Raw genomic sequence first — 24,364 nt, 5'->3', positions numbered from 1 at the left:
GCCAGACCACTCTCACAGTTCTCTTTTAGAATAAATACAATAAACCAAATATGCTTCGAAACTTACTAACATGCCTTTTGTGCTAGGGATAAAGTGAGACCTACATTGCTGTAGAAGACCCAGTGCTTTTGGGACTAAGTCCTGTCTGGTTAGCTAGAGTATGGTAGTTCTCCCTTATCCACAGTTTCGCTTTCCATGGTTTTAGTTATCTGCGGTCAACCTCAGTCCAAAAATATTAAATGGAAAAATCCAGAAATAAACAACTCTTAAGTTTTAAATTGCAAGCTATTCTGACTAGCATCATGTGAATATGTGTCATTTGTTGATAATGATAGACTAGGGAAATCACAAAGATACCTGGGTGGCTTTGATACTGAAATGTAATCATTAACTATATATTGCCTGTATACAAAAGTGTAGAGTACAGGCCCTTATAAACCCGTAAGGCACTTTAAAAGCAGCTTAAAGGGGAATTAACTGATACTTTACTATAAAACTTTAAAAAGCCTTAACCTTTTATCTACAGTGGTCACATAGGTAGCACCTTAAAAATGGATTTTCTCACGGGCCACAGTAATATGACCCATGTTGCTCCTCCCTGTTGACAGATTCTTCCTCTTCTCACTCATACCATTATAACCAAGAAGACTACCATCTCTTACTTGGACAACTGCAATAACCTCCAAACCGATCTCTGTGCATCCATTCTGGTCTGTCTCCAGTCTTTTGTCCACACCACAGTGAGCTTGAGGGTTGGTGGAGAGCGGAAACACGTAAATATGATCACATCACCTTTTCTCTGTAAAGCCTTCAGGGGGTCTCCTCCTCTGTTCTTAGGCTAAGTTCAACTTCCCTACTGTAGGCAGCCTATAAGGTCCTTCATGAGGTGATCCCTCTATACCTGAACTGTATTCCCCCTTATTCTCATTGCTCTAGTTATTATATAAAAGTTTTCTTTTAATCATCCATCATAGGATCTTTGCATAAACTGTTCTCTCTGGAATGTTTTCCCCTGCCATCTTCATCTTCTTAACTCCACTTTATCCTTTATCTCTCAGCTGAGGGCTCATTTATTCAGGGGAGCCTTGCCTGACCTGCCTAATCACATCCCCCATATTTTGGTTCCCAAAGTAACACATACCCTTCTTTGTAACACATATCACAGTTGCAATTTTATATTAATTATGATTTCATTTTTGCTGTCTATACTACTAGAAGAGAGATAGGCACTAGACATACTTACAATTCTATCCCTAGCATTTAGCCCAGTACCTGACAGATTTTGAGTGCCTGGTAAGTATTTGAATTATGAAGAACTCTGAGAATTTGGAACTGCTAATTAGTACTTTTCATGAGTCAGAATCATATTAGCAAGCTGTAAAGACCAGAGTCTAGCAACCAACATTTTTATACCTCAACACTATAATTCGGTTAGACTTTTTGTAGTTTACAGCTTTTACACAGAACAATGCCAGGAAATATATTAAAAGTGAATTGTACGCTGGCACGACTCTTGTAGAATCAATCAGTTGAGAATATATATTATATTCAGAGAAAATTGAAACTATTGATGAAATATCTCTGTGTATATGGATTTACATAAGTAATTCAGAAATTAGCATGAGTATGGGCTTCCCTGGTGGTGCAGTGGTTGAGAGTCCGCCTGCCGATGCAGGGGACACGGGTTCGTGTCCCAGTCCAGGAAGATCCCACATGCCACGGAGCGGCTGGGCCCGTGAGCCATGGCCGCTGAGCCTGCGTGTCCAGAGCCTGTGCTGCACAACGGGAGAGGCCACAACAGTGAGAGGCCCGTGTACTGTAAAAATAAATAAATAAATAAATAAATAACATGAGTAAAACTGAAATAGTAAGAAACTCTATTAAAGGAAGATAAAAAGGACTGAGCGTGTTCATTTTTGTATTCACTTAAAAGACAACTATAAAGTTTCTAGGGTTCTAGTGTTGCCTTGTTGAACTCAGCATGTCATCCATAATCCGCCTAAAGCAAATAATTTAGTTTTGTTCTTCTGGGTATAAATACCTTTTAGTTTTAGTTGAGGCTTAATAAATAGGGCAAAAGGAAAAGCTTATGTTTAATTTTTGTATTTCTCCATAAACTAGTAAAGAGTTGACAATATCTAAATGTAGCTGGAAATGGTTATAAAAATATCAGAAACATATGTAGTAAGTTCTCAATAAATATATTTTGAATCAGTGATTTTTTTTTTATTGGAGTATAATTGCTTCACAACGTTGTGTTAGTTTCTGCTATACAATGAAGTGAATCAGCTGTATGTATACCTATATGCCCTCCCTCTTGGACCTCCCTCCCACCTCCACCACCCCCCCCATCCCACCCATCTAGGTCGTCACAGAGCACAGAGCTGGGCTCCCTGTGCTTTATTTTACTTTTTTTTCCCATTTATTTATGTATTTTTTAACATCTTTATTGGAGTGTAATTGCTTTACAATGGTGTGTTAGTTTCTGCTTTATAACAAAGTGAATCAGCTATACATATACATATATCCCCATATCTCTTCCCTCTTGCATCTCCCTCCCTCCCACCCTCCCTATCCCACCCCTCTAGGTGGTCACAAAGCACCAAGCTGATCTCCCTGTGCTATGCGGCTGCTTCCCACTAGGTGTTAGTTTTTTTACATTTGGTAGTGTATATATGTCCATGCCGCTCTCTCACTTCGTCCCAGCTTACCCTTCCCCCTCCCCATGTCCTCAAGTCCATTCTCTAGTAGGTCTGCGTCTTTATTGCTGTCCTGCCCCTAGGTTCTTCGTGACCTTTTTTTTTTTATTCCATATATATGTGTTAACGTACGGTATTTGTTTTTCTTTTTCTGACTTACTTCATTCTGTATGACAGACTCTAGGTCCATCCACCTCACTACAAATAACTCAATTTCGTTTCTTTTTATGGCTGAGTGATATTCCATTGTGTATATGTGCCACATCTTCTTTATCGTTTGATCTTTCGGTGGACACTTAGGTTGCTTCCACGTCCTGGCTACTGTAAATAGAGCTGCAATGAACATTGTGGTACATGACTCTTTTCGAATTATGGTTTTCTCAAGGTATATGCCCAGTAGTGGGATTGCTGGGTCATATGGTAGTTCTATTTTTAGTTTTTTAAGGAGCCTGCATACTGTTCTCCATAGTGGCTGTATCAATTTACATTCCCACCAACAGTGCAAGAGGGTTCCCTTTTCTCCACACCCTCTCCAGCATTTATTGTAGATTTTTTGATGATGGCCATTCTGACCAGTGTGAAATGATATCTCATTGTACTTTTGATTTGCATTTCTCTAATGATCAAAGATGTTGAGCATTCTTTCATGTGTTTGTTAGCAATCTGTATATCTTCTTTGGAGAAATGTCTGTTTAGGTCTTCTGCCCATTTTTGGATTGGGTTGTTTGCTTTTTTGATATTGAGCTACATGAGCTGCTTGTAAATTTTGGAGATTAATCCTTTGTCAGTTGCTTAATTTGCAAATATTTTCTCCCATCTTTTCATCTTGTTTATGGTTTCCTTTGCTGTGCAAAAGCTTTTGAGTTTCATTAGGTCCCATTTGTTTATTTTTGTTTTTATTTCCATTTCTCTAGGAGGTGGGTCAAAAAGTATCCTGCTGTGATTTATGTCATGGAGTTTTCTGCCTATGTTTTCCTCTAAGAGTTTGATAATGTCTGGCCACATTAAGGTCTTTAATCCATTTTGAGTTTATTTTTGTGTATGGTGTTAGGGAGTGTTCTAATTTCATTCTTTTCATTCTTTTACATGTAGCTGTCCAGTTTTCCCAGCACCACTTATTGAAGAGGCTGTCTTCTCTCCATTGTATATTCTTGCCTCCTTTATCAAAAATAAGGTGACCAGGGCTTCCCTTGGCGCAGTGGTTGAGTCTGCCTGCCGATGCAGGGGACACAGGTTCGTGCCCCGGACTGGGAAGATCCCACATGCCGCAGAGCGGCTAGGCCCGTGAGCCATGGCTGCTGAGCCTGCGCATCCGGAGCCTGTGCTCCGCAATGAGAGAGGCCACAACAATGAGAGGCCTGTGTACCACAAAAAAAATAAAAAATAAGGTGACCATATGTGTGTGGGTTTATCTCTGGGCTTTCTATCCTGTTCCATTGATCTATATTTCTGTTTTTGTGCCAGTACCATACTGTCTTGATGACTGTAGCTTTGTAGTATAGTCTGAAGTCAGGGAGCCTGATTCCTCCAGTTCCGTTTTTCTTTCTCAAGATTGCTTTGGCTATTGGGGGTCTTTTGTGTTTCCATACAAATTATGAAATTTTTTGTTCTAGTTCTGTGAAAAATGCCATTGGTAGTTTGATAGGGATTGCATTGAATCCATAGAATGCTTTGGGTAGTATAGTCATTTTCACAATGTTGATTCTTCCAATCCAAGAACATGGTGAATCAGTGATCTTGCTTAAGGTTACTGAGACCTCTGAGACTATTGGAAGTGTTAAGTATGAATGTAAGTTTCAAGAATAAAACTTGAAATGTTTAGAAGTTGTAATCATTCATAATACAGTATGATGCATTGGAAAGCTGAAACCCCATTGATAGTTTCCTTTATACTAAAATATTGATTTGTTTTTAAGTTTCTGTTGCAGTTCTGAATTTTAACTAGTATAAAATGGATTTAAAATTTCACATCTATATATAAATGGAAATGTTTTCAAATTTCAAATCTCTGCCCAGTATATAGGTTCTATAAGCAAGTATACTTATCAAGTTCTAAGTGATAACTCTATAAATGTAAAGAAATACATTTTTATTTTAGGGTGATTCTTTTTTCATGTCTCTTGTTCCAAATAAGCCTTGATTATAAATAACCTTAATAAGCAATTAGATAATACTATCAGATTCCATTTGTGTGGACCTTTTTTTTTTTCTTTCTATAAAGGGTACAGATTTGTTTTTCAAAAACCCCATTAAAAGTTAAAATTCATCATTGTTTGAGCATTTTCTAAACCTTTCCCAGGCTCCTTAAGCTATACAGTACATAGATTCATACCCAAAATATCCTCTTTACAGACACAGTCACTCTAACCTTCATTGTATTACTGAATTTACATCGACTTTTCTTTCTTGTTGTCATCTAAGCACAGTCTTAGTGTTACATTTTTATTTTATTTATTTATTTTTTGGCTCATTGGGTCTTTGTTTGCTGTGCTCAGGCTTTCTCTAGTTGTGGCGAGCAGGGGCTACTCTTCGTGGCAGTATGCACACTCCTCATTGCAGTGGCTTCTCTAGTTGCGGAGCATGGGCTCTGGGCATGCGGTCTTCCATAGTTGTGCCATGTGAGCTCAGTAGTTTTGGCTCACGGGCTTAGTTGCTCCGAGGCATGTGAGATCTTCCTGGACCAGGGACCGAACCTTTGTCCCCTACATTGGCAGGCGGATTCTTAACCACTGCACCACCAAGGAAGTCCCTTAGTGTTACATTTTAAAAGCCAGCAAAATGTGAGAGATCTTTGTTTTTAAAAAAAGTCAGTCTGTACCTTCTAAATGAATAAAATACCTAAAAAATGCCTTTACAGAGTCCTGCCGACTTGAAAACTGTAACTTAGTGGATACCTTGCTTTTGTAGTATGTAGTTTTACCTTAGTGCTTGTACAAAAAATGTTTTTAGTATGTGTCCATTTTCTCTGCATTTTGGCATTAATTAAGACTCTGGGGTTGAATTCTTTTTACATCAACATTATTGTTTATTGTTGGAATTAAATTTTTTTTTAATTAGAAAGAAGACATTGCTCTGAGGAGCTTCTTTAATTGATTTTAGAAACTGATTAGACATTTTTCTATTAAAATTGGTGACCTTATTTTACCAGAGAGTGAATTCCAGTTTTACTTCAGAAACACTGCTATTGCTTTATTATTCCACAATAGTAATATCATAGAACTGAAGTAGCTTACTTACATCAGGAGTATGACACTGGTGCAGAGCCCTGTTATTAAAGAAGGCTAAGATTAGATAATGTTTAATGTCTTATATTTATTTTTCTGAAAATTTTTAGAAATATTTTTAAATTTCTTAAGTAAATTTGGAGGAAAAGATTATTACATCTGAGGTATTTATGATTTTCAGGCATGCTTTCAATGAACTGTTATATTTTGAGTATGGAGAAGATATATAGAGATAATTATGAGACAAGGCAACCTTTATAGATGAATACATACACATAAATGTGTGTATGTATTTATGTGATACATTCCTACCGTAAAATATAAGTACCTTTGAAAGTGGAAGTCCCTCTTAAGATTAATGTTATCCTTTGCTGCACTGTTTAATACAGTAGCCACTATTTAAATTTTAAGTTAATTAAAATTAAATTTAAAATCCACTTCCTTCGTCACACTAGCCACATTTGACGTGCTACTATATACGATGTAGATATAGAACATTTCCATCATCATGGAAAGTTCTTTCAGACATAATAATATATCTGATAATCCAGGGATTACCACTGATATATTTTCTGGTATAAATTCTTTCATAATTTTTTCTACACATATAATCATTATTACTATTTTGCAAAAAGAAGATCATATTGTACAGGTTTTTTTTGTCATGATATTTTTTACTACTACCATATATACATATTGATTACCTCATTCTCTTAATGTTTATTTCATTACATGACTGTGTCATATTTATTTAACTGGTTCTCCATTGGTAGACATTCTACATGGTGAAGCCAGTATGGATATTTTGGAAATATGACTTCTTTGATTGGATATGTTTTGTTAAACCTTAATCCCTTTTTACATTATAGCCTTTGAATGTATATGGAAAGGGATAAAGACAAGTTGTACCTTGAAGTGGGGTGGAAATGGCTGTCTAGCCTATCAAAAGTTGCAGCATCTTTAGACTGTGAGAATGAAGGGTGAAATGTTATAAAAGTCAAGTCAAATATTTAAGTTAAACTGGCTGAAAACATCGTTCATTCTTTTTAACCTTTTTCCCTACTCTCTTAACACAGGCCACAAATGCTCACACCAATGAGGTTGTGGCAGTTAAGAAAATGTCCTACAGTGGAAAGCAGGCACATGAGGTATGTTAAAGACATTGTGTACCTAAACTGACATAGCAGGTTAATATGAAATTCACAGTAGAAACAAAGTTCTTTAAGCATTTCTTTATCACAGTTCTTTTTTTCCCTTCTTGTGGAGCATATAATAAACATTCCTAATATTCTACCTCAGTCAACTATTTTGTGGAATAGAACATGGATTAGTGTAATGGATTTATTATAATATATTTGGTGATTGATTTAATTTATAGGTACTAAAACAAGAAATAACGCAAGTTTAAATTGCTTCTTTATGTATTAAACATTCTCTTTGTCCATTTAAAATAATGAAAAGACTATTTTATATGTATACTTGAAAATCAAATAATGTTTTCTGTTCAAAAATTATGATATTTTCTTTCTGACTTAAATAGAAATGGCAAGATATTCTTAAGGAGGTCAAATTTTTACGACAATTGAAGCATCCTAATACTATTGAATACAAAGGTTGTTACTTGAAAGAGCACACTGCTTGGGTAAGAGGACCTCTATTGTCTTTTTATTTTTCCTATTAAAATTTTTTTCTTTTCCTTTTTTTCTATTATCTCTTTGGTCTGTAAAATTATCAGCCCATTTCTGTCCCATGTGATTTTTGTTTGTCAGTATTTAACATTTGTTACTTCAGAGTGTGCCATTATGGTATACATTCTGTAAGTTTAAGCATGACATCTAGTCTATAGGAAATTTTATTCTTAAACACTCAACAAAGAGAGAGTGAAAAGTTAACATCATTTTATAATGATTTATTTGCAAAAGTAAAAACAGTGCCTTTTATTCTCATCCTAGAATTTTTATCTTTGTCATTTCTCATCCCCTACTCCAATTCCCCCCAAATTTGGAATTATGCTTGATATTACCATCACTGTCTAAGTTTTTTTACCAAACAGAGCCTGGATTATGATTAATCTATCTTCTTACTATATTTTTATTTTACATGATTTTGTTTCTGATTTTAGGTTAGCACATTAGACATTGTCTAGAACAAGTAAATGCTATACCTTGTACTTTATGGGATTGCACATTCCAATTTAAAGTATTCAATATCACTATCATTTATTGAATACTTACCAATGTACAAGTCCTTTCCTGTACATGATCTCCAATTAGGGAATGGAATTTTTGTTCCCAGATAGAATATCAAAGGTTAAACATAAACCTTTCTGCTCAAGGAATTCTTAAGATATCTAGAGCCATTGCTTCTGTACTGAGCAGAAGAAATTAATAAGAGGAGTATCTCATTCTATGGAAATCAGTTCTCTGGCAATCTCAGCTGTCTTGAAGGAGTCAAGAAAGGGATTTTGAGCAGGCAGAATAAATGTTACAAAATCAAGTGCTAGATATCATGTGTTTCAAAACTTCAGAAAATCCTCCGAGCTCTTATTTGAAGCCTGTTTACTCTTAGATTAAATAGAATGCTAATAAGTTTGGTTACCTAGTGTTTGTCTATAACGATTTGATAGGCTAATTAGAAGGAACTCATAGAACTAAAGCTGCTGGAGACATGCATACAAATAGCCATAACTAATTTGACCTGAAGGAAGAAGTTGGGGAAGTTAGAAAGCAGACCTAACAATTTAAAAGCAGAGCAACTAGAGCTGATAATTGTCAAGGGCAAACGGCCAGCCACAGCTCAGGTGCCCTTGTGTTATGGAATAATTGGGAAAAGAATGTTTGGGACAGAAATACAGAGTTAACATGTAATTTTTAAAATAGACCCATAACTATAAACATACTCTAGTCGGTTCTAAAGTTCTATGTTCATTTTCCTTATACTCAGTTTAAGGAAATTATATGTTTGTATTAATTGGCATAATTTAAGAAATTAGAGGGAATTCCCTGCTGGTCCAGTGGTTAGTACTCCGTGCTTTCACTGCTGAGGGCCCAGGTTCCATCCCTGGTCAGGGAAACTAAGAGCTTGCAAAGCCGTACAGCGCGGTCGAAAGAATAAATAAACAATTAAAAGTAAATTTAATTATAAAAATTAAAATAAAAGAAATTAGAAACTGAGTAATACAGTTGAGAAATGTTTCCATCAAAACTGATTAAAAATATTGTTTGTCAATTATACCTTAATAAAGCTTAAGAAAAAAGAAAAATAGTGCACCTAAAAGGCTAATGTTCATTATAATATTCACTTATGTGGATGCTTTCATTTCACAATAAGAAGTAAAATTAAAAAAAAAAAAAAAAAAGAAGTAAAATTAATGTTTCTGAATCTGCTTACTTTTTTTTTAATAATAAATTTATTTATTTTGGCTGCATTGGGTCTTCGTTGCTGTGCATGGGCTGTTCTCTAGTTGCGGCGAGCAGGGACTACTCTTTGTTGCGGTGCACGGGCTTCTCATTGCCGTGGCTTCTCTTGTTGCAGAGCACGGACTCCAGGCGCGCGGGCTTCAGTAGTTGTGGCATGCGGGCTCTAGAGAGCAGGCTCAGTAGTTGTGGCGCACAGGCTTAGTTGCTGTGTGGCATGTGGGATCTTCCCAGACCAGGTCTCCTGCATTGGCAGGCGGATTCTTAACCACTGCGCCACCAGGGAATCCCTGAATCTGCTTACTTTTAATGTAAAGCAGAAAACTATAATAAAGTTTCTAAACTTTAAAGTTTCTCATATTGTTTTAGATTATTCCAGAATGGAATAATTTTTAATATTATGTATATTTAATTACAATCTATAAATATATAATAAATTTAATAAAGTAGGTGTATGTCTTTATTATATATACTAATATAATATGTATGATATATGATATATTATGTATTGTGTACCTTGCTACTGGAATAAATTCAGAAGACTATAAGATGTGTATGTTATGTTATGTACAATTATATATTATAATAATATATGACATATAATAATATATAATATTATATCTCATATCCTTCTAAAATATTCCAGTAATGCAGGGTACATAATACATAAATGTTTTCACATTAATTTTTTTTAATGAAGGAACAATATGTTTAATAGTAGTTGTGTCTGTGTGATTATAGGAAATTTGTGTTTCATAATAAGCATGTTGTGTTTTTTTAGAATAACAAAATAATAATTTGTAGGTGTGTGTGTGCTTGTGTGTATACGTGTGGAGATTGGTCACTGAGCACTCCAGTTCTGACCTTGGCTATAAATCAGTAGTAATCTGGAATGCCTAAAAATATCTAAGATGAGAGTAAAGAAAGAGTTTCTCATTTTTTGCTTTTCACAAGCCTCCCAACATTGCAAAGCCAATAAATATCAATATTAATGTAATAGTATTGTTCTAGAAATATTTTAAGATATAAATTGAAATATTCCATCTCTCAGGAATTCAAGCTAATGTAATAATACATAGCAGGATACTTTTTTTTTGCGCGGTACGCAGGCCTCTCACTGTTGCGGCCTCTCCCGCTGCGGAGCACAGGCTCTGGATGCGCAGGCTCAGCGGCCATGACTCACGGGCCCAGCCGCTCTGCGGCATGTGGGATCTTCCCGGACCGGGGCACGAACCCGTGTCCCCTGCATGGGCAGGCGGACTCTCAACCACTGCACCACCAGGGAAGCCCCAGGATACATCTTTAGATTGAGTTCTAACCAATGTTTTCTTGTTTAGAACTTTTCAATTTTATTTTATTTTATTTTATTTTATATTTTGGCTGCATTGGGTCTTAGTTGTGGCACACGGGATCTTCACTGAGGCATGCAGGATCTTTCATTGCAGCGCGTGGGCTTCTCTCTAGTTGTGGCGTGCGGGTTTTCTCTCTGTAGTTGTGGCACGTGGGCTCCAGGGCTCAAGGGCTCTAGTTGAGGTGCGCAAGAGCTTAGTTGCCCTGCAGCATGTGGGATCTTAGTTCCCCGACCAGGGATCAAACCCATGTTCCCTGCATTGGTAGGTGGATTCTTCACCACTGGACCACCAGGGAAGTCCCAGAACTTTTTAAAATGTGAAAGTAGGGAATCTACTGCTTACTTGTTTGTATTATTTAACTAATAATTCCCAGTATAGATTTTACTGGCTCATTTATTTGGTTGCCACTTTCCAAGTTACAAAATTTAATTTATACTCCAACCTAGCCACCTTAAATCCTTAAATATAATCCCCATATTGTCTTAGACCAATTCCAGTTTCAAATAGGAAATAACAAAAACAGAAATTCCGATTTCAAATAGGAAATAACAATAACAGGTTCAGATGAATCAGAATATTTATTCTCCTAGTATTCTTAGTTCCTGGGTTAGTTGGTTGGTTTTAGCAGTTTCTTATTAACCTACATTATTCTGGTTATTATTTCAATCTGTTACAGTTGGTGATGGAATATTGCTTAGGCTCAGCCTCTGATTTGTTAGAAGGTAAGGATAAAAGCACTATCCCCTTCTTTTTTACCTTGACCGGAATGTTGTCTACTCCTGTATTAAAGCACACCTTGGGCAAACTCAATAGTTAATGACTTAGACTTAAGGGTTATGTGGATAAGCCATGCAGACTCTGTCTCTGCCATGTCGCTGAAAATATCTGAGTAATAATTAGCAGCCCTCCCACTGTTTTAATTCATGGCCCATCCAGGGCAGGTACTATTAAAATGTTTGGGTTGTGTGATGTAGTATGTGTAGCCAAAAACTTCAAATTCATGTGTATGTATGAAACAGAGGTAGATGGTATCGGTATCCAAATTATATTGATATTTAACCCTTTCACATCTCTTGACTGACCCAGTTCTCCTCTGCAGATGCTGTTATAATCAGAGACTGAGTTAAAATTTACATTAAAAAAAAACTTTCTTATATTATCCATGATCTCTGAATAGAAATTGCTTATTAGCTGCTTTCACAAATAATGAAAACCTGTAGTTAGAAGGGGTACTTATACCTGGCTTGCGGCAGAGGAGAATAATGCAACCTAAAACACTCTAGACACTTAAAATGTCAGAGGGACTTGTAAATTTGGGCCTGACCAGCTGGAATCAGTGTGGCTTTGACTTGCAACTGACAAGTAAATTAACAATTGTTGCAGTGATTATCAGGCTTTGTTTTATTTTATTTTGAAGGGGTTTGTTTGTTTTTATGCTTCAGTTTCCTGTTATCTGGTTGTTTATTGTTATTCTATAGAAAATATGTATCCTATGTATTTAGGTGAACGTGTTCCCAAATTGTCATTTAAGAAAAAGTATATAATTCAGCCTGCTATAGCTGTATAATATAATAAAAATAGGAATGAAACTGATCATCTATTCCTGGCTTTTTTTTTTTTTTCCCTCAGTTCATAAAAAACCACTTCAGGAAGTGGAGATCGCTGCCATTACTCACGGTGCCTTGCAGGGGCTAGCCTACCTACATTCTCATGCATTGATTCATAGGTAAGATTAGAGGCCAGTTACATTTTCATTTCAGTTACAGGACATCTGTTCAAGGAACCTTGAAAATTAGTGCATGCTCCAATTTTTAGGGTGCCTAAGAATTTATGGGAAGCAAATAGATTGTTGCTGCTTCTGGATGTAAAGAGTAAAGTTGCCCGAATTTAGTTCCTATCTCTTGGTCTCTCGCATATAACCACAAAGACTTATATCATCTCTGTTCTGTAGGTGACTATTCTCCAGGCATAGTGTTGCAGGGAAATTTGAAGAAGAGCCCAGCAACCTTTTGATACTGTCAAGAAAAAAAGAAAGAAAATTAGCCTTCCTTGCATATATTTATTTCCTAGCTGAGTTCTTCTCCCTTTCCTGTTGCAAATAACAAATCAATCTCATGTAAATATATGCTGTTTATCAAGTTTACATTTTTTGCATTTCTTTAGTCCATATAGATATTTAGGAAGGTATTATTGTCTTCATTTTGGTAGATGAAGAAACTGAGACTTAAAAAGATTTAAATAACTTGCCCATAGTTTCCTAGCATTTATGTAATAAAGATTGAAACTCAGATTTTCTAACTCCTAATCCAAGGCTTCCCTCTAAATTACATTTTCTTTATCACAGCCCCACTCTCCTCTTTCCAACCTACTTCCCACCACTAACTTTTTAACAAAGATGTTGTTACCAATTTTTCCTTCTCTCAGTAAAGAACTTCTAGTACTGTTACTTTAATGAATGGCGTCCAAGTAGTGGAATATGAGGTAGGCATAAAGGACCTGAGATGGCTCAAAAACAAGAAAAAAAATTTTACATTTACTAGGAAGAAATGAAACTATTAAGTCATAGGTTCCCCTTTTGCTTCTGTTTTAATCGTCCTAGAGTAGCCATCACAGTTACTGGTACATACCACAAAGCAGAACTCCCTCAAGATAGGCAGACCAAAATTCCTGCCATGAATTTGGCTTATTCATAAGGATGAAGAATGAACGTAACCATGTCTAATAAATATTGATAAAATTAATTTAACTGTAATTTACAGATTTGACAATTTTAAAGTATATATATGTATAAACTTTAAAGTATATATCTATCTATCTTTGGTATTAAGATGTCATTACTGAATGCCAACTTGTTTGTGACAGTTTTGCCTGCTCCTGTTTTAAAGGTCAGTTCAGGTTTCTGTGCCTTTATCACCTCAATTTTCACATTAATTTAATGTTTTATTCTATACTACACTTTATCTTTTTTAATAGGTAAAAAGAGTTGAAAAGCCAAAAAGCTTTTAAAGAATGCTCTTTATTTAAAAATAAATTCAGATTCTTATTGTTTTGATTTAAAAGGCAAGCCAGGGTTAGAGAAAAGATATTTTCTGTTGTACGAGAAATAAATAATGCTTTTTTTAGTTCTCTCTTCCAATGCCTAATGTCTTCATGAGGAAAGAAACTGAATTTTCAAGGGAAGATTTTTGGAAAAGTTATTTTGGGAGCATTTGAACCTTTCATTTTCAACTTAACATGTTTTCCTCATTCTCTCTGCTTTATCTTTCCATTGCCCATCAACGTACAATTCTTAGTTCCTAGTACTCATGACACCTCATGACTTTTTTAAAGAGAATAAGGAGTACGTCCACATCTTCTCATTCCAAATTTTCATACTGAAGATTAAAATTTTTTAAATCATGTTTTTTAAACTTTTTGCTGCATAAAATATCTAGTAGTTTTAGTAGTAACCACTTGAGATTCTTTGTAATAATACAATAGAAATGCAATTTCCTAACCCCTAATCCTTGTTTGTTTTGATCTTTCAGGGTCTTCTTTTTACTGTACAGTGTTATTTTTAAAATAACACCTTCTCTATAACATGTACTCTCAAATGCCTTAGAGTTGCAGTTACAATTAAAGGCAGAGAGAAAGGGTCACAGGCAAGAAAGAAAAGGTATGTGTGTAGTTGAGGTTTATTGGTAGGTAGTTGATACAGAGTCACTGAAGATTTGTTTAGACTCCAAAAATGTCATGAAATTTGGAAGAGAAAAAAAAAAGGCAGTTACAGATGGTGCCAATTTTCCCCAGCACAAGCAATACTGTTGGTGACTGGATTCAGTAACTAGTATGATTTTGTAAGTGTAGCAACTGAGTAGGTTTCCTTGTCGGCCATGTCTGCCTTTTTTCTCATTGCATTCCCTCCCTCTAACGAAAGCTCTACCTTTTAGTAATTACTATGACCTACCAGTAAGTACACCAAGGAATCTGGGCCCCCTTACAACATGCAGTAATCACTAAATCCCCTTCTGGCTATCTGAGCAAGGTTTTTTTTAAATAAACTTTTTGTCTTATTAATTGCATGCTCTGACCTATTCCATAATCAAAATTGAAAAGTAATTTTCTAACCCTCTTATTTTTTCCTATAGGGATATTAAAGCAGGAAATATTCTTCTAACAGAGCCAGGTCAAGTGAAACTAGCTGATTTTGGATCTGCCTCAATGGCTTCTCCTGCCAACTCCTTCGTGGGCACACCTTACTGGTATGTGGAATTAGAAAACATGAGATAGTTTAAAAATATGTGTATATAAACAAGATGGACTCATAGCACTGGTTTTGTTTGTTTGTTTGTTTTTGACAGTGTCTCACCGTGTGTCTCAAATGGGATTTCATTAGGAAGGATAGAAAACTCACTAGCAAAAAAGAAACCCTCAGACTTAGTATAAAATTTCCAGTGACTTTAAATTGTTCAAATAAGGTTGATGTCACTGTGTGTAAACTGAGTAGGATTATCAACTCACTGACCAAGCTCAGGTTTTAGACTTCATTTGAAGTTTCTTTTGAACTTTTCTCTTCAGGCAGAGTTTCTAGGCGAGAACAAGGTAGTTTCTTTAACCTTCTGTAGCCAATGAGCATAAATTTTACCTTTCAGTGAAAGAAATCCAGATTCTTGTTTTGTTGAATTCTCTGATACTTTACCTCACTTGTCATTCTGACTTAAAGTTTCACCCCATTCTATTCAAGACTCCTTTCCTTCCTTTCATAGATACATTGGAATTTCACTGTACCTTGGAGAATGAATTATACCTCTGGAAAATTACTTGCCTACTAAAAAAAATCAGCTACTATTTGAATATTTTTCCACTATCATCAAATAGCATCTATTAAGCAACTACTTACATACACTAATAGAGAACAAAGCATATTAAACTATATGGCCCTTACCCTCCTAATGAAAATCCATTACGGACAAACAAAATAATATCCATTATTATAGCCAGTTTATTTGTTTTTTAACTTGTAACATCTTTGAAATATCTGATTGTATTGCTTTATGTAATTGCATAAAGTATTCTTCATGTTGTTTAAAGTAGTTTATTTAAATGTTTCATACATATTAATCCTTTACCAATCTCTCTGAGGTAGCTAATAAAATTCTCTCCATATTATGGATGAGGAAACTGATATACAGAAAGGTTAAGTAACTTAGCCAAGACCAAAGGATAGTAAATGGTGGAACCATGATCTGGTGAAATATATTGTTTCACGTAAATCACTGAGTGTATTGTTTATATTTTGAATAGTGTTTTTTCAAATTATTTGTGTAAGAAAATTATAACTTTATCAGATAAAACTTAGAATATGCCCCAAACAGCTATTTTATTGAATCACTTTATCAGGTGAATTTTGTTTTTAATTTGCAACTTGAGTTTTGTACATTATGTTTGGCAGGATGGCTCCAGAGGTGATCTTAGCTATGGATGAAGGACAGTATGATGGGAAAGTTGATATTTGGTCACTTGGGATCACTTGTATTGAAATGGGTGAGTAAAGAGTTGTTTTCATTGTACTTTTGAGAATCACTCCGTATTATGATTGTTAATTCATTTATCCAGTGATTATTTAATGAGTTACTGCTATATATGTGCTAGGCAATGTGAATTTACTATATTTTTTCCTATGCTTTGGTATAACATCATAAGATTGCTTTTCTCTGCTATATTAAGTTAAGAAAAAGAGTTTTGAGCAGATATGGCAGCTAACAAATGTAAGAATATACAATAGTTAGAATTAATATTTGAAAAATATCCATTCTCCATACCATGAGTGATGATATATGTCCTTCATAGTAATATTCATTACTTAATTTACATTCCTATTTGTATAAGGGAAATCTGGAAAAGTAATAGCAGGCTTATCAAAGATTGGACTCTAAAAAGTAATAGCAAAAGTAATAGTAGGCTTATTAAAGATTGGACTCTAAAAACTGACATGGGACTTCCCTGGTGGCTCAGTGTTTAAGAATCCACCTGCCAATTCAGGGGACACGGGTTCGAGCCCTGGTCTGGGAAGATCCCACATGCCACGGAGCAGCTAAGCCCATGCACCACAACTACTGAGCCTGCGGTGTTAGAGCCCACGAGCCACAACTACTGAAGCCCGTGCTCCGCAACAAAGACACGCCACCGCAGTGAGAAGCCCACGCAGCACCGCAACGAAGAGTAGCCCTGCTCGCGGCTCTAAGCTCGTGCAGCAACGAAGACCCAACGGAGCCAAAAATAAAATGAATAAAAACTGACCTATATAGAGAGCAACCCCAGAGAAAACATCATATTAGGGGATACCCCCAGCTTTAAAGTCGTTCTCCAAATATTGTTGCAGTTATCTAAAATTGTCTAACATACCACAGAATCTCAATCCTCTGGTTGCATATTTTGAACTTTACTATAACTTAAAGTTACCATTATCCATTGGTATACTGGTAATTTTAACCAATGACCCCCCTGGGGGGCGAGGGGAAGCATTTTGTAGCATTTGCCAAATTCTGTGGTGTAAGTATCCCCACCATAGCCAATTTCACGTTATCAGTTTGAATCACTAAGTGTGGAGTTGGAGAAAGGTATGCACAGCTAACCTTCCAAAGCCAGTGTGAGCTGGCTCCAGCACAACAGTGCCTTTATTTAATTTTTTATTTAAAATGTATATAAATATGTCTAGTTTTTTAAAAATCCATTTTAAAAATTTCTTTGTCGAGCTTTAAAATTTGTTTAATTTCTTCTATATTGTTTAATATAGGGTTTTTTTGTTTAATTTCTTCTATATTGTTATCCAAATTTGTCCTAAGGATTTCTAAGTTCAGTTTGATTCTCAGAGTATAGTTTTCCCTAAAATGTTTGGCCTACAGAGATGACTTGGGATATGTTTGTATTGCATTTCCAGTTGCTTCATTGACCTCTTCCAACAAAGAAACATACGATAAAGATACACAATTTGTCTTTTTTTTTTAATACTAAAGAGATGTTAGTGAAGGAAAAAAACAATTCAAGGAGGAAACAGAATATTTACTTAATTTTTTAAAATAAGTAACATTCATGTGTTTTGTAAATCAAAAAATATAAAAAGATAGGCAGTGAAAGGACTTCTTCTACCCCTGGCCCTATTCGTACAATTCCTTCCCCACCCCTGTGAACACACACAGGGAACCTCTGTTATTAATTTCTTGTATATCCTTCCAGAGTTTCTTTACAAATATGTATATTTTTATATATATTATATATGTGTATGTATGTATATATGTATTTATTTATTGTGTGTGTGTGTGTGTGTGTGTGTGTGTTTATGTATTTATAATATATAACCTTCCATATCCGTGCCTTCCATATCCATGGATTCAACCAACTGCACATCAAAAATATTTGGGAAAAAAAAATTATGGAAAGTTCCGCAAAGCAAAACTTGCATTTGCCATTCTTTGGGCAGCTATTTACATTGTATTTACAACTATTTACATGACATTTACATTGTATCAGGTATTATAAGTAATCTAGAGGTGATTATATGGGAGGATATGATTAGGTTATATGCAAAAACTATGGCATTTTATATAAGGGACTTAAGCATCCACAAATATTGTATTCTGGGGCAGGCTGGGGCAGTCCTGGAACCAGTCCCCAACAGTTACTGAGGGATGACTCTAGAAATATGTATATATGCTTAGTATATTCCCTGTTACTCCTAAATTAACATATACAATTGGTTCTATACTTTGATTTTTCACTTAATACCATCTTGGAGCACTGTTTTATATTAGTAACTTAGACACTTTTTCATTTTTTACTGGCATTATGTTATTCCATTATATGGGTATACAATGGTTTATTTGACTGGTCCTCTATTAATGGATATTGAGGTGGTAGATTTCTTTTTTAGTTTCTGATATTGTGTTATTCTCTGTTTCATACGGAACAAATTCATCTTATTAACACTGATTTCGGGGGGCACTCCGCAGAAATATTCGCATACTTTTAAAAGGATTCATGACAAACTTCCAGAAATATTTTGTAGAATTTGACAAGGTAGCCCTAAAATTCATAGAGCCAAAACCTGTCAAGACAATTCTGAAGAAACAGAATTTGGACAGAAGAGTCACTATACCACAGTCCAAACCATAATAATTAAATCAATACAGTCAATAGAACAGACTAGAATGCCTAGAAACAGACTCATCTATAAGTCAGATTTTGGTATAAGACAAAAAAGACATTAAAGATCAGTGGTGAAAGGATGGCCTCTTTGATTAATAATATGAGACAATTTGTTAATTATATGATAAAAGCCAAAATTAAATTTCTAGCAAATGCCATACACAAAAATAAATTCCAGATTTTAGTTAAATACTCAAAAGTAAAAATTTTAAACTTTTAGGAAAAGATCCTTTATGCCTCAGTTTCCTTACCTATAATATAGAGATAACAATCCCATGAAGTAAGTGCTATTATAATGAAGATTAAAGAATTAATGAATATAAAGTACTTAAAACCTGGCCTGGCATGTAATAAGCACTATGTAAGTATAATTAATATTATATTATTCTAGGAGTATACCTTTATGGGTATAGGGAAGAATTTTTCTAAACAATATTTTAAAAATAATGACAAATATGATAACTATTAGTACTTTAAAATATAAAGCTATATAAAACACAAAAATTAAAAGGTAAGCATAGACTGGTAGAAAGTAGTTGAAACATATCTACCCAACAGAGTATTGGCCCAGAATTTATAAAGAACTCTCACAATTTCTTTACCAAAAAGAAAAAGATAAATAACCAGTAGAAAAATGGGCATGAATATGATCAAGCGATTAACATTGAAAAGAAGACCTAAATGGACAACAAGCATCAGAAGATACTCTGCATCATTAGTAATCAGGGAAATGCAAGTTAAAACTATTTCACATCAGACTGGTAAATTTTTCTTTAAGTCGAAGGTTAATAAATTTGGAGAAGCTGCTAAAGAAACAGGAACTCTCATACACTATTGATAAGAATGTAAATTGGTATAAACATTTTGGAGGGCAAGTTGGCAGCATCTGGTAATAGGGATGTCAATTGGTATAACCACTTTGAAGGGCAAGTTGGCAGCATCTGGTAAGGATGATGATGAGGAGTGTCAGTGACTCAACATTTCACTTCTAAGTATACACTTTAGAAATTTTATGCACGTACACTGGAACATGTGTGAGGCTGCAACCTTGTTTATAGAAGCAAGAAATGGTGGAAACAACCAAATTCTTATGATGAGCTGGATCTACATGTATCATCATGGGTAAATCTTAAATCATAACATTGAATAGTTAATGAACAAAGTCACTGAAGTTTAGGTACAGTACGATGCCAATTATGAAAGCTTTATCAACAATTTTATGTATTATTTATGAGCGTATATATACTAATAAAACATAACATAGATGTAAGAGATACCATCTCAGAATAGTAAACTCTGGAGGGCAGAAGAGGAATAGTTATATCTCACTTTTTTTTAGAAGAAAATATCTGAAACAAATATGACAAAATAATGTTAAATCTAAGCAGTAGGTGTCTGTTATAATACTATGCAAATTTTTATGTATTTCAAATATCAAATTAACTTTTTTTAAATTAGAGATAAATGTACATTTCTTTGGTTTGAAAAAAAAAAAAAAAACTATTCTCTGTGTAGCATGGAGTTAGCAATTAGACACCCTGGATTTGAATCTTGGCTTTACCAGCACTTAGCTGGCAGGACAGTTATGTGTGGCTGCATATAACACCAGCAGGCATTCTCATAGTCTAGGATGTGAATGACACCTTCTGGGGTTGTGTAACGTGTTGATTCTGACGATGAGACCTTGGACAATTTTCTAAACTTCCCTAAGCCTCAGTTTTCTCATCTAAATGAAAATAACAATACATATAGCATAGGTATTGTCAGACTTCAATGAGATAACATATGTAAAGTGTTTAACATAGTGCTTGGCATATATCAATGCTCAAAACAGCTGACTGCATTCATATGTAGGATTATTCCTATTTTTGTCATTTATATTCTAAAGTGAACCAAAATTTTACTTGTAACACTGCAACTGTAATAGCAACTCCTCAGTTACAACACTTTAAAGGGATGTCCCTGGAGTTGAACCTTACAACTAATTAGTGCCCACCCATTGTCTCAGCAAGATTTTTTCTTACCGAAATTTTTCTAAAATATAACATGATTCTGCCCTTCCCAACCTAATTAAATAGAGCAAACAACACACGCCCTTTTATGATGATTCAGGATTGTCATCACATCAGTTTTTGTACTATATAGATGTAGTAATGACTGGAGTTTCAAACAGCAGTCGACATTGGCAAAATAGGTGCAGATCCCAGGAGGTACCTTAGTATTTCCTCTCTTGAGACAGGAGAGGAAATGTGCTTAATTTCTGATCTTATCATTTTATAAAAAGGAATTGAAATATATATAACAACATGCTCTCTATATCAGCCTAACTTTGATTGCCTTTTATAAAATGATTTACTGAATCAAAGAACAGAGTAGCCTTCTCCCAAATTGTCTTATCCTCCACAACAGCTAGTCCTTCAAATTGATAGATGATAGTATTAAATTATGCCTAAGAGCACAGACATATATATATATATATATATATATATATATATATATCTGTATAGTCAGATAACCTTGAGTACTAATTCCAGCTCTGCAATTTTTTAGTTGTATGACTTTGGTCAAGTTATTTTAACTATCTGTGAAATTTGCATAATAAGATCCCCTACCTTATGGGGATTGTCTGGATTAAATGAAAATGTGGACATAAAGTGCTTATTATTACATCTGATGTACAGTATGTGTTCAGTAAATGTTAGGCATCATCAGCACAGTCCTAGTATATATCATATCTTATGAAATTTTTAATTTACATTTTAACATCTCTTTAAACTGCGAGGTATTTTACAGGCAACAGCATTTTATGATTATAATTGGCAGCATTTTGTTCTAAGTTATACATAAAATAGTGGTACATCTTAAATTGCGATGCATCTTATTGTCAATGACATCTTAGATTCAGAGAAAGATGGTAGTACATGCTCAGTTAATATTCATAAAATAAAATTGTTACCAAGGACATTTAAATTCTCGGCAATTATTCAAACTTTATTATACTGGTAATGTAATAAACCATACAAGTACCTCTTTGACAGCTTTACTATACATCTCTATTTCCTTGGCATTAATCTTGTTAATGGACACATAAAAGAAGGGTATTTTTTTTACATGAAAGATGATTAAACTGCTGCATATATAAACCTAAGCAATGATTTTTCTAAATTTTCTGTATGTTTCAGGTTTAATGAAATTCCAGGTACAGACAGTATACTTTAAATTTTACTTTTAATGTTTAAATTACAGTGAAAGTTGTGGATAGTGCCTGAATAATGTGTTGTCCCCTTTCCTTATGATATCTCTTCTATAACAGTGTATATATATATATATTAAACATCTTTATTGGAGTATAATTGCTTTACAATGGTGTGTTAGTTTCTGCTTTATAACAAAGTGACTCAGTTATACATATACATATGTTCCCATATCTCTTCCCTCTTGCGTCTCCCTCCCTCCCACCCTCCCTATCCCACCCCTCTAGGTGTCACAAAGCACCGAGCTGATCTCCCTGTGCTCTGCGGCTGCTTCCCACTAGCTATCTGTTTTACATTTGGTAGTGTATATATGTCCATGCCACTCTCTCATTTCATCCCAGCTTACCCTTCCCCCTCCCCATGTCCTCAAGTCCATTCTCTACCTCTGCATCTCTATTCCAGTCCTGCCCCTAGGTTCTTCAGAACTTTTTTTTTTTTTAGATTCCATATATATGTTATAACAGTGTATGTTTTTTAAAAGCTCCTAATCTGTACATTGAATCACTGAGGTGTCATTAGAAAGCAGGAAGATGATAGTGCTGCTGGCACTCTCTCTCTTTCCTGGATCAAACTCCAAGGTCCCTAAGCAGTTAAACCTGCTTTACAAATTATCTTTTGATAAATTGATTTCCGCTGAAAAACCTAGGTAAATTCATGCATCCTTGGAAGCTTCTTGGACATTGAAATTGTCCAGTCACCAGATATTTTATTTTTTGAGATTATTTCAAGAGAAGTTAATCTGACACTCTTCTGTTTGAGCTATAGACCCTTAGTTCACCAGCACAGACCATGGTAGATGCTGGCAAATGGTTCATCAGCATCGACAGGGAATTGACTGTGTTCAGAAATGCATTCTCCAAGGGAAAAAAAGAAAAAAACATAAATGTTGTTTCATAGTTCCTCTGCCTGGAATTTTCTTCTTCCACATTATTATTGCCACTCACTGTTTGTGTTAATAAATGAATGTAGTGATGGCTGTTGAGGGGACAGGGGTATATTTAGTCTTATAAAGCTTCTTCTTCCTTTTTTTTTTTCATATTGAAATACCAGTACTATCTATTATAAAATGCACAGAATAATTGAAGAGGTACTGAGGTCTAGTGAAAAGACAAGTCTTGGAGTCTTACAGGACTGGGTTGAAATCCCAATTTAGCCACTTACTGTGTGGCTTGGTTTCATTATTTAGACTAGCTTACCCCAGTTCCTTCTGTTGGGAAATTGAAGTAATAGTGCTTATCTTGACAAGCTGTTTTGAGAATTACGAATAACATACCATATGTAACATACCTAAAGTGAATGCCTGACATGTAATAGGAACTCAATAAGTGGTAGCAATTATTATTATCATTAATTATTACGGTTGTCAACCATATTTGTTCATAAGAAATCTGCCTTTTCATGAAGTGTTTATCCAAAGATGGGGTACTCTCTGATCTTCTTTATTAAAATAAAGCTCAGTCTAGGTGCTCTAATTTAGCATGAGCTTTGCCAAGCAGAGCAGTGTCCAAAGGCTTCTCTGAACCTTGATCTCATAAAACATACATGGAGCATTCAGAAAAAACTTGATCATTATCTTTAAATTAAATAAATCACTGTTTTTTTTCTTTTAATTTAATTCAGCTTTTTTATGCTTTCACCTTTTTCCTTTCTTTGGAGGTAAAATGGCTTAGATATCACAAGGTAGCTTCAAAGCACTTCTGTTTCCTGTTCTGTTGCTTATCTAGAAGCTTCTATGCAGACTATTATATTCTATAGTAAAGGCTGACAAGCTTTCAGCTAAGGACCAGATAATAAGTGCTTTAGTCCTTTTAAGTCATGTAATCTGTCATGACTACTCAACCCTGCTGTTGTAGCATGAAAGCAGCCATAGACAACACATTAATGAATGGACATGGCTGTGTTCCAATAAAACTTTACAAAAACAGGCTTCTAGGTGAATCTGGCCCACAGGCCATAGTTTCCCAACCCTTGCTCCATAGTGTGCTGACTTAGCAATGAACCCTGTCACTATGGCTCAGAAGATTTATGTAGTACATCTAGCAAAGGACTTGAACATCGGTGAGGCCACCTGAAACTGATATTTAGCGAATGCTTCTCAGACCGTAGAGCTGTGTACTATATTTGGAATGCCTTTTTTCATGTGATTCTCTACTAGAGCTGTTCCACCCATAGTGTGGCTGGCTGTCTTCCTGTCTTGTTCACAACAGAGTATCTGCCACTCACAGACCTCACATT

The 24,364-nt window shown here is 35.0% G+C and overlaps 1 protein-coding gene across 3 annotated transcripts in view; it reads left to right on the top strand.

Annotated features, from left to right (window-relative positions):
- Nucleotides 1–24,364, top strand: part of TAOK3 (TAO kinase 3) — a 189,789-nt gene that overhangs the window by 107,248 nt on the left and 58,177 nt on the right. For all 3 annotated transcript variants that reach the window (XM_032654499.1, XM_032654501.1, XM_032654500.1), the window contains 6 exons: nt 7,000–7,071; nt 7,464–7,565; nt 11,368–11,413; nt 12,321–12,417; nt 14,819–14,932; nt 16,123–16,214. In XM_032654499.1, coding sequence (XP_032510390.1) covers nt 7,000–7,071; nt 7,464–7,565; nt 11,368–11,413; nt 12,321–12,417; nt 14,819–14,932; nt 16,123–16,214 — 523 coding nt within the window. The remainder of the gene's footprint in view (nt 1–6,999; nt 7,072–7,463; nt 7,566–11,367; nt 11,414–12,320; nt 12,418–14,818; nt 14,933–16,122; nt 16,215–24,364) is intronic.

The sequence above is a fragment of the Phocoena sinus genome, chromosome 14 (genome assembly GCF_008692025.1).
Source record: "Phocoena sinus isolate mPhoSin1 chromosome 14, mPhoSin1.pri, whole genome shotgun sequence".
In the NCBI taxonomy this organism is placed as follows: Eukaryota; Metazoa; Chordata; class Mammalia; order Artiodactyla; family Phocoenidae; genus Phocoena; species Phocoena sinus.
This window is presented reverse-complemented; position numbering and strand designations above follow the sequence as displayed.